General features: G+C 29.7%; 1 protein-coding gene across 1 annotated transcript; it reads right to left on the bottom strand.

Annotated features, from left to right (window-relative positions):
* Positions 1-344: 344 nt before the first annotated feature.
* On the bottom strand, positions 345-7,441 carry LOC113367526 (RISC-loading complex subunit tarbp2-like). The gene is made up of 4 exons (XM_026609126.1): positions 7,410-7,441; positions 2,478-2,804; positions 646-790; positions 345-581 (listed from the first exon to the last, which is right to left on the bottom strand). Exons 1-4 carry the CDS (start codon positions 7,439-7,441, stop codon positions 345-347), a joined length of 741 nt encoding a protein of 246 aa, XP_026464911.1.
* Positions 7,442-10,465: the final 3,024 nt, after the last annotated feature.

Below are 10,465 nucleotides of genomic sequence, written 5' to 3'. Positions count from 1 at the left end.
TAACTGGTAGCAGCATCTAACATTGAATTCTGTAAATAAAATCTCTATATAAAAAGATGCGAGCAAATCGGAGTAGATTACCATTCATGCATTGTTAATAATAAACATACTTAAATTATAATTTTCGGAAAATTATGAATCAATACAACAAACGATTACAACATAGATAGTAAGTTTATTATCATATATGTAGTAGCTGGGCTAACAACGAAGATAAGAACCACAGCTGGCACACACACCAAATACAACACAGAGTAGGTTAGTTCACAAACATTCACTTAAGAATCAAAAATGATACCCATAACATTAGAAACAATTGTAAGAAAGCCTTCAACTTAGTTTCTTTATTCAGTTCTAAGTTCCTCAAAAGTTTTGGTGATTACTTCAACATTTTCCGCAAAAACCTGGCGCCACACTTTATTGGCCGCCTCGCGTTTGGCACCTCTTTTGGTACGATGGGCACCCACTTCGAAAAACTTCATTAGACTGCACGTAACGTAAAACTTAGGTTCATGGGCTGCTCCTTCGGTAAGCATCAGCGTATAAGTTGGGGTCAGCCATCCTTTCGATGTACAAAACTCCTATTATAGAATAAATTAATAGTTATGTCATATACATGAATATACATTTCAGAATAAGTTTTACCTGCAACCAACCAACAGGGTTATTCCTACGTCTACTTGGCCCAGCTACATCACTAGTAAATTCCTTCTTAGGGTCAAAATCAGCATTGCTGAAGTTAACCATCAGTTTCGAAGTTTTTTTGGTTTCACAATAAATATCCACGCCGCTAGATAAATAATTGACAATAAATATATTTATTATTATTACAATGAAAATATAAAACCTTGAATATAAGACTTCTTTAATTTTCAATCAATAAAATTTAGCAATTAGTTTAAATTTTCTTAATGGCTAAAATTCTGCCGTAACAGAGCCCATAACATAGCGTTTTCATAGCAACGCTTTGTTGTGCTTGTTTCTTGGTAATGAAAACTGTGAAAAATATCTGCAAACTGTGTAAAAACTGCATGAGCAAAGATGTTGTAATCATAAGATTGTTTCTTGCTTTTTCACATGTAAAAGACGCCTGATCGCACATCAAATAGAGACATTTTCATAGATCTCACTACCAAGAAACAAGCATAACATTATTAGTTATTAGCCCTGTTACAGCAGAATTGCCCCATACATCTTAGTATTTTAAATTGATAAAATTCAAATTTTTTATATGCGACCTTCATTCATTCCATTTGCATTGGATTAACTAAATGAAATACCTATATAAAAGATAAATATTAATTAAATAAAAAAAACTAGCTGTAAGTGGCATTTTGCATTGAGGCAAGTTGCATGAACATATGTGCAATATGTGCGATTATCAAACAACAATTGACATTTAACAACTTGTAAAATTTTGACGAAAAATGAGCTATAAACTGTTCATTTTGATAATACATAGTTATTTTAAATAACTGATAAATCCGATTTCCAATTGATATTGTGCACACGTTATATGTCTCAAACGCAAGCCATATTGTTCCAGAATTTAATAAAGTTTCTTTAATTGAATCACTTTTCGTAGGCCTGTAATATTTTAAGATGTTTGTTAGGATCATGTATGAAGTTTAATCAAAATTGCTCTATTTTTTTAACACTTACGAAAAAAACAGATTCAGGTTAATTTTTACTTAAAACTAATCGGCACCGATCCCGAGTCTTCCAATTTTTAAACTCGGTTTAGGTTAATTAAACTAATTACCGTAAGTCCTCATTGAGTTTTATCAAATGGCTTTTAAATATTGAAACCCAATTCTGCCGTATAACAGACAAATGTTATGGCAAGGCTATGCTATGAAAAACTTTTCATTTTAATTTGTTCTATTGACAAAAGCCATGTGGTTGTTCTGCAAATCCAATTCTGCCGCAAAACAGACAAATGTTATGGCAAGGCTATGTTATGAAGAACTTTCCATTTTAATTTGTTCTATTGACAAAAGCCATGTCGTGCAGTCAGGCGTTTTTCTCAGGTTGTCAGATAGAAAACCTAACCTAGAAACTGTGCAAATGACAAAAAAACGAACTTAGATAACTGGATCTTTCTAACTCAGCTTCTAAACATACAAGCGACGTTGCAGTTTATGTGTAAAACGCCTGAATGCAATGCAAATACATGACTTTTTGGCAGTATTCAGTATGATTCAGTAGCATAATGTATGGAAATTGCAGCGTAAAATGGCCTTGCCATAACATTGGTCTGTTGGGCAGCAGAATCGGCCCATTGATGTCATATTTTGGCTCACATGCGCACATAATTTTCCAATTTTGGTGTCGCACGATTAAAATGTCAAAGAATTATAAAATTAACAATTCGGATTCTTAGATAAAAAATTAATAAGTTAGATAGTTAATGATAGCTATGATAATGTTAATATTTGCATCTATTTAATTATTCAATTAACTTGATTTTAAACCACCTTTCCTTCACCATATCCAAAAGCAGAGCACAAGCCTTGTGCTTGGATAGACGTTTTCTGCCCGCCGTTTCCGATGCCTTCATTCCGAATGCGACAACACTGGTCTTGAATTGAGGAAAACCATTCGAGTCGCAAACCATTTCAGTGGAAAATAACGGGGGGTAGATGTGTTCACGAGAGCACAATTCAATCAGCTGACTGATAGGTGACTTTTTCAAATAAATTGCTTCCTTCGATTCAAGATCCAATCCACGTTCATTAGAAGAGTTCAAAGGTGCAACAGAAACTTCTTGCTGATTCTCAACATGACCCTCAGCAGCTTGGATGCTGAAAATAAAGGAAAAATTGTAGAAATGAAAATCCAGTAAAATAAGTTACATGTGATCAGATATTATGTATTAGTGTAGTTAATATTATTTTATGTAATTATGTATTATGGTAAGCGTAAATATTTTATATGTATGTAAAAACTAGAATTGGAGCAGTTAAAGTCGTTACTGCATGTATCAGGCAGATGTTTACAAGTTAATTCAAAATTGATATATTAGTTTTATTTTGATCTACTTTTTTGGTGAAATTAGATGGTGCACCATCAATATGTGGTCAATGGAATAAAGTCAATGGGATGAAGTCAATATCTTGAATCTAGCTGGAATAATTGTAAGGCTTTAAATTTGATAATAAAAAAAGTTTATCAAACTTCATTGAAAATTGTTCAAGTTATTCATCATTTCCATTGACCACATATAAATGGCACACCTTGAATAGATAAGGTAAAGCAAGACTTAAAGATAAAAAGGTCCACCACCAATATCTCAAAAACATGTAAAACTATAATTTTTTTAACAACAATATTTGCAAGTAGAGGAAACAAGATATGTAAACAGCCATTTCCTCAAGTCAAACATCGCCTCCAGGAGATAAACGCCTTGTTTAAAAATTATAGCAAGAGTACTTTCTTTTGTTGACAGTTTTTTTTTTGTTGTGAGCTGTTGTTTAGTTTACAAGACCGTAATAAAATTTTTAAGTATGCTCCATTTAATTGTGTATTGTATTGTTAATTTAAAGTGAGATTCAATAGATGTTCTTATATAACCTCTATGATAGCTTACATGTAGGTGGGGTGAAAAGGACCAACTGAACCTCTACCCTGGCAAAGACGTTAGCAATGAAAAATAGTAAACTAAAATGTAAATTCAGTTAAAACAATTTTAAAAGAAATTGAATAAATTAATAGTAATTCCAACTCTATTGATGAATATTCATGACAAAATACCAGATCCAGGTTATATACACTGCAAAAAATGTGCCTATGAAATTTATATTTGCATTGGTTGAATCTTGTATCTATTATTAAATTTATTATTAATCTAAAAATAAGACATCTATCTATTTTCCCTTGTCTCATTTTATGCGATCTCTCGGGTATAATTCTATATTTAGAATTAACTAGAAAATTTACTGAACATAGTATGATAGTTGTTTGTTTGATATGTGTTAGGTGTTGTGATGTAGTTTATTGGGTTTTGGCAGAAAAATTACTGAAAGTCAAATTCGACCTTTGTGGTCCACCTCTACATATGGCAACTACTGGGTTGCTTGAAATGCATGCAATTTTATCAGTTTTCAGTTTTTCTCTGAAAAATCCTAATAAAAAATTTAGCAACCAATTTTATAACAATATTATATAGTCTATGTACAATACATTTGCAAGTTATATAACTTTTATAACTATTGCTATTGCTTGGGTGGAGCGACTAGGGCGGATGCTCAGCACGCCATTATGGGATGCAAAAAATGTTAAAAGGGTAGACAAGAACTATGGAGGATGATAGTAAGGTAAAAAATCTCCCTTCCAACCAATTTTATAATATTTTTGACAAAAAAAATATTTGGTGCGCTCTATAATTATATACAATCAAATAATATTGAATTTATTAAATGTGTATGACTAATGTACGTGTATACAAAGTCAACAAATAAACAGTAAAATAAACTTTTATAACATTGTTTATAATAGTTTATAAAAAGTAAAATATTCTAAAACTCTTGTAATGCCTTACTTTCTACTGGTCGTATTATTAGTCGATTATTATTAAAAAGCAACATTTTTAATTAATTCCTCACTTCAATCGCAATTGCACATAAAACACAAAATCGTTTAACTAATTTCCTAACTTTGTTGTATGCAAAAAAGTGGAAGCAGCAATACGGAACAGAAAAAGCTAAAAAATTACTTATACCACTTTCTAAATAAAATGTTTTACGAAACCGATATAAATTTAATTTACATAAGTTGTTTGTTGCTAATACAAAACGGCGATAAATGACTTATTGTCATTTAAATAATATTTGCAAGAAATGTGAACAAGAAGTCATTCATCTTACATCATTGTCGACGTGGTAATGGTTGCCTCGTGTCTCCAATTACTTTGTCCTGAGCCGCTCGATTATTTGCCGCTGGATTATTTACCGCACAATTTAGTTCTTATTGCATTTACGTAAATGATGAATTACAATGTTACTGTCAACTGCCAATATTGTCATATGTCGACTTTCTAATAGAACTGAACTTCGATATAAATTATAATTTGTATGAAATTTTTTTTTCAAGTTGGAGTTTTAGGCTCTTTAAACTTATTTTGCTTCGTAAAAAATATAGATTCTATTTTGTTTCATTCGATTAATGTCAACAATTGTACTAATCAATGAAATTCTATTGTTCTCAAAATTACTGACAATGTTAGATAAATTTGTAATTTTGAAGATTAATTGCATAAAAAATCACTTGTTGCCCGTCTAAGGTGGATGTGGATAATAATAATAATAATAATAATATCAATAATAAAATTAGGGGGGTTTAAAGGTCCGCGGGTTACGAGGTCCACCGCCTATAATTCGCAAACAAGTAAAGTTAGAAATCTTTTAACCATAATATTTGAAAGTAGAGGGGAAAAGGTTCCTACGACATTGCTTTTGGGAGTAAAGACCTATATTTGCAAATCCATAACAAAAATATTTTCTTTCGTTGTTAGATTTTTTGGTTGTGAGCACTGTTGTTTAGTTTACGAGACCTTGATATAATTTTTAAATAGTCGCTATTTAATTGTTTCATAAGATGTGTTGTTAATTTTAAATTAAATTTAACAGTTTTTTTCAAATACAACCTTTATAAAAGCTTACACGTCGATGTGGTAAAAAGGAACAACAGAACCTGGCAAAGTATTTTATAAAAAATAGTGAATAAAATAGTATATTATAGTAAAAAAGCAATTTTACAAGATATAGATCAAATAAATAGTTATCCAACTCTGATGATGAATATTTCTGATGTAATACTAGATCAAGGTTATATACAGTGTTGTCTCTGTGAAAAATGTACCCATTAAATTTATATTTTGCATTGGTTGAATAATGTAGCTATTATTTCGTAAAATACCTTTTTAAAATTAAAAATACGACATTGGAACTGTTCCTTACCCCGCCTATGCGGAAAAAAGACCAGGTAACAAGTTTTTGAGAAAAACATCAAAAACACATATTTTAATGATAAACTAGCTAGGAATTTTACTAAACATATTTGTTTGTTTGATATATTTTTATTTGTTGTGATATAATTGGATTAGTTTTCACAACAGAATTACTCAAATTCAAATTGGACCTTTGTGACTCCCCCTACCCTAATATATACTGAAAGTAGAAAAGTATCCAATAGCACCTTTTTTACTATTATTTAAGGGCAATCACAAATTAAAGAGTCTTATAAATTATAATCTGCTTTATCAACTTCTTAAGCGACCAAGCTTTATTGATGGCAACCCAAACGGTCGTCCTACCTATGCAATTAATTTATTATTACAATTTCTGCAATACATATGATTTATTAACACAGTCAAGCCAAAGAGATCTATTTTCACTTGGTAACATAGACTATGTCACTACTACTAGACTTAGAGGCGAATATCGAACCAGAAACTTTTGGTTTGAAGTCCATGGCTCTAGGTACTAGTCAACAGGGAACCCAAAGAAATTAATAATATTTAATTTTTGAGATAATGAAATTATGAAATTATTGAGATTTAGAGGTATGGTCAGATATGAAACAAGTGATGAAGTAAATAAAAATATTTAATCAATAAAAATATTTTTAAAATTCCCTTTAAAACACTGCTTTAATTAAAATAGATGAACTAATTTTGTCCTTTTTAATACGTTAGTTGAAGATAATAGTTTACCGAAATGCTTTTAGAATTTAAAAAATGTTTAAAAACATATGCAATAAATAATTTTAAAAAAAACTAAATATATACTGTAAGCTGAATATGCAAAATGCATTTTATTTTTTAAATCAAAAAGAAGAAAAATAAACTTTACAAATTAAAATTCATTATTTCACTAACAATAAACCTTGATCATCTGCAAATATATTCAACGAAATTGTTTCATAATAATGTCTATTTGTAATCTAACAACTAATTTCGCAATATTAAAATCATTTTATAATAAATCGAATACATTTAGAAAACGACAAATGTAAATAATTATTCTTTAATACACCCCTCTCACTCTCAGAACTAAACGAAATAAAAAAAAATCAAAAACAAAAAAATAATTGTTGTTCTTTATAAACCCGGTTTAAAATTGCCGAAAAAATGATTAATAGTATTAAATTGTATTTAAATAACACAATTGTATATGTACGATTATATTTGCAATCAATAAATTTCAAAGAAAAATTGTAAGTTAGTTGGTCAACATTAAATTTAAAAACACAAAACATCAGCAATAATGATATAAAATAACTTTAATAAATCATTATTATTAAACAATTAAAATAAATTTGCATACTATTGTTTTAATATAAATAATTTTGATCAAAATATTTTTTTGACAGACCTAAACAAAAAATCACACCTAGATAAATGAGCTCACCTGTTTTCTTCAATAAGAGCCGACTCAGTCATTATAATCGATTATTATTTTATAATCAATTACCAAATTGAATCCTCTTTATACGCGTTCACTTCGCACAATTACGAATGAAAAATTATCAAATTAAATTTGATTTAAACTTTAACAGAGAAATAATTTTCTGAGATCGAAATTTTTTGTTTCACGAAATCACTTGAATCGAAAATTCACACTTTTTTGTTTTGGTACCAGGTATAGCCAGCATTCTAGATGTATTTTCTTATTGGTTAAGGACTTTGTTTTGTTCAATAAATCGATATTACCAAAAATCATAAAAATGAGCATAAAATTATCTATAATTTGCATACACATTTATAAAATATTTGAATATGGTTATATTAATATTTTACTAAAGCAGTATATAAATGAATCATAAGATTCAACACTTATTATAAAGTAAGTGTATCGATATTTTGTATTAGACTATAATATCGATATAATAGAGCCGAGGAGTACTATGTTAATTATCATTTATATATTGTAAAATATATTTATTTTAGACTTTGCTGGCGCTTTTTAGACAGTACTCATACAATTATTATAATATTTTACTGTAACGAGAAATTTAACAGTGATACTTAATTTTGAGTCAGATATATTGAAATACAATACAAAAAATGTTTAATTGACAGTATTCAGACTTTTTCTTTGGGCGTAAGGTAGATATTATTCCACGTTGATCTACGTTTCCTTAAGAATGACTGGACTGATTTCAGAAGTTAAAAGCCATTCGTTTTGATTTTTTGTCTAAAAGCTTTTGCGCAACTCTAGTTTCTCTATAATTAGCAGAAAAGTATGAAAATTTTTGTCCACGTTTAAGTCTACAAACCTAAATCGAATTTAAAAAAAAAGTGCGCGTAAGATTCACACGCGATTGAAGTAAAACTTATTTGCTACTGTACAAGATGGCATCTAAGTAAAAATAAATACATCATATAACAATTTTGAATAATGTTTATTAGTAATACGGTAACACTCGTGATTCACACATTTATTAGTGTCGACCATTATACACATTTATATAACAATAAATTATAAATTATATATTTATAATAGCATTAAAATTTGCATGGTTCTTATAATGTTCATTTCATAAATTTATCACAAGAAAACGTGACGAACAGACAAACGGAAACATGTTGGTTGAGTTCTGGGACAACCCTGCACATGTATATTGTAAAACTTGTACTCGTGGCTGCAAAAATTAATTGTTGAGGTATGTCACGTACTTTTTTATTTAAATTTTTGAATTTTGAATTTTTATTTTTATTTAAATAATATTTAAAAAGTTGTTATAAGGATAAAAATGCATTTATACAGTACCCGTATCTAAATTGTGCTAACGATTATCATATAACACGTATTTCTTATAAGATACCCATATCATATTTACGTATGCCTAAACCTTAAATTCTATGTCGTACGCCTTTTAACTAACTATATAGAACGCCTAATACGCCTACAACCCTATATGTATATATATGATACGCCTAATATTATTTCTTATCTTACACCTATATTGTTTCTTAAACGCTATTTTTTCCGAACCCTACCGGGAATCGAACCCGAGCCCTCTGCGTGGCAGGCAGCAACCATAACCACTAGGCCACCGTAACGCTGTGATTGGTCGCCTTTTTCCGCGTGTCGTCGCGTCGCCTTAGTATTAATTACTTGATTAATAGGAAAAAGTACCGCGGAAGAACAGTGCGTCCCTTAATATATTATCTGTGGGGAATAGTTACTACCAATAGAGTAGTGGTCAAGGCGCTCGACTGCCACGCGGTGGTCCCGGGTTCAATTCCCGGTGTGGGCGATAGAATATAGAGTATATGGTAGAGACAATAGATAATAGATTAGAGTAAAACATAGCGTGTAAACGGTAGAATGTAGGTTTGTGTAAGGGGTAAAAAGATATGTAGGGTGTGTGTGTAATATATAATAGGTTAATAGCAAATAATGATGAAGCGGCGGTAATAGATTTATATATATAAATGTAGGAACTGATGGTCTTAGGTATCGTACGGTATGATTAGATAGATAACAATTAGATTTAAGTCATTTAACGTATTGTAATAGATCTTGGGTACTTTTATAATAAAAAAGTACGCGTATGGTTCATACGCGGTTGAAGTAAAACTTATTTTCTTCTGTACAAAATGGCATTTAAGTAAAAATATATGCATCATATAACAATTTTGAATAATGTTTCTTAGTAACATGGTAACACTCGTGATGTAAATATTTATTAGTGTCAACCATTATACACATTTATGCAATGTGTATAAGTATGGCTTTATACTTCAAATATGACATTATCGGTTTGTCATTGTAATTAGCATTTAGAAATAAACCTTCATTAGAGAAATGAAGTAATTGCTGATTAATAAATTCTATAATATTCGTTCACACAGTGGATTATGTAAACAACGCCTAAACAAATATCATTTTCACAGTTTCACTCATCATCATATAATATTGTGTTTGAAGAACTTCATGTCAATTTAAATTAACATACATTTATTAACTGCTTGTATTTTTTTACTTTTTCGCTGGCGATATAATCTCATTCTTTGAACAGCTGTAATATCTGTTTGGTCTAAAAAATATTTTCCATTTTAATTACTCATAGATTTATAGAAACTATGAAAAAATATAGAAATAATTTCTAATCAATAAACTTACGTTTAGTACAAATGTTTTTTTGTTTTATTATTTCAAGGAACATGGTAGAATATTCTTTGATCCAGGCATTTTTCATTAAATCAAGATTTGTACTACGATGTAATTTAATGTTAAAATGTTTATTTATCTATCTATGTCGGTTTCCTTGTTGATATCGGTAGGCATACAACGTTGACGCCGGTACGCATACAACGTTGACTCCGGTACGCATACAATGACAGATCTCTATTCACATACGCGACGACTAATCACAATCGACCCAATGTTCAAAAACCTTTGAAACGTAAAGATATATAAAACATTTTCATTTTCGATTTATTTTGCGATTACTTTAA

Source organism: Ctenocephalides felis, unplaced genomic scaffold, assembly GCF_003426905.1.
Source record: "Ctenocephalides felis isolate EL2017-DRISC unplaced genomic scaffold, ASM342690v1 CF-g0.4_SCAFFOLD_01170, whole genome shotgun sequence".
In the NCBI taxonomy this organism is placed as follows: Eukaryota; Metazoa; Arthropoda; class Insecta; order Siphonaptera; family Pulicidae; genus Ctenocephalides; species Ctenocephalides felis.
This window is presented reverse-complemented; position numbering and strand designations above follow the sequence as displayed.

What these genes read in the sequence shown, in the direction of transcription:
- LOC113367526 (XM_026609126.1), bottom strand. Translation starts at nt 7,441, where the DNA reads ATGACTGAGTCGGCTCTTATTGAAGAAAACAG. An exon ending in TTGGATATGGTGAAGGAAAG is followed by an intron (nt 791 to 2,477) that starts GTGGTTTAAAAT and finishes TTATTTATCTAG; the next exon opens with CGGCGTGGATATTTATTGTG. An exon ending in ACCCTGTTGGTTGGTTGCAG is followed by an intron (nt 582 to 645) that starts GTAAAACTTATT and finishes ATTCTATAATAG; the next exon opens with GAGTTTTGTACATCGAAAGG.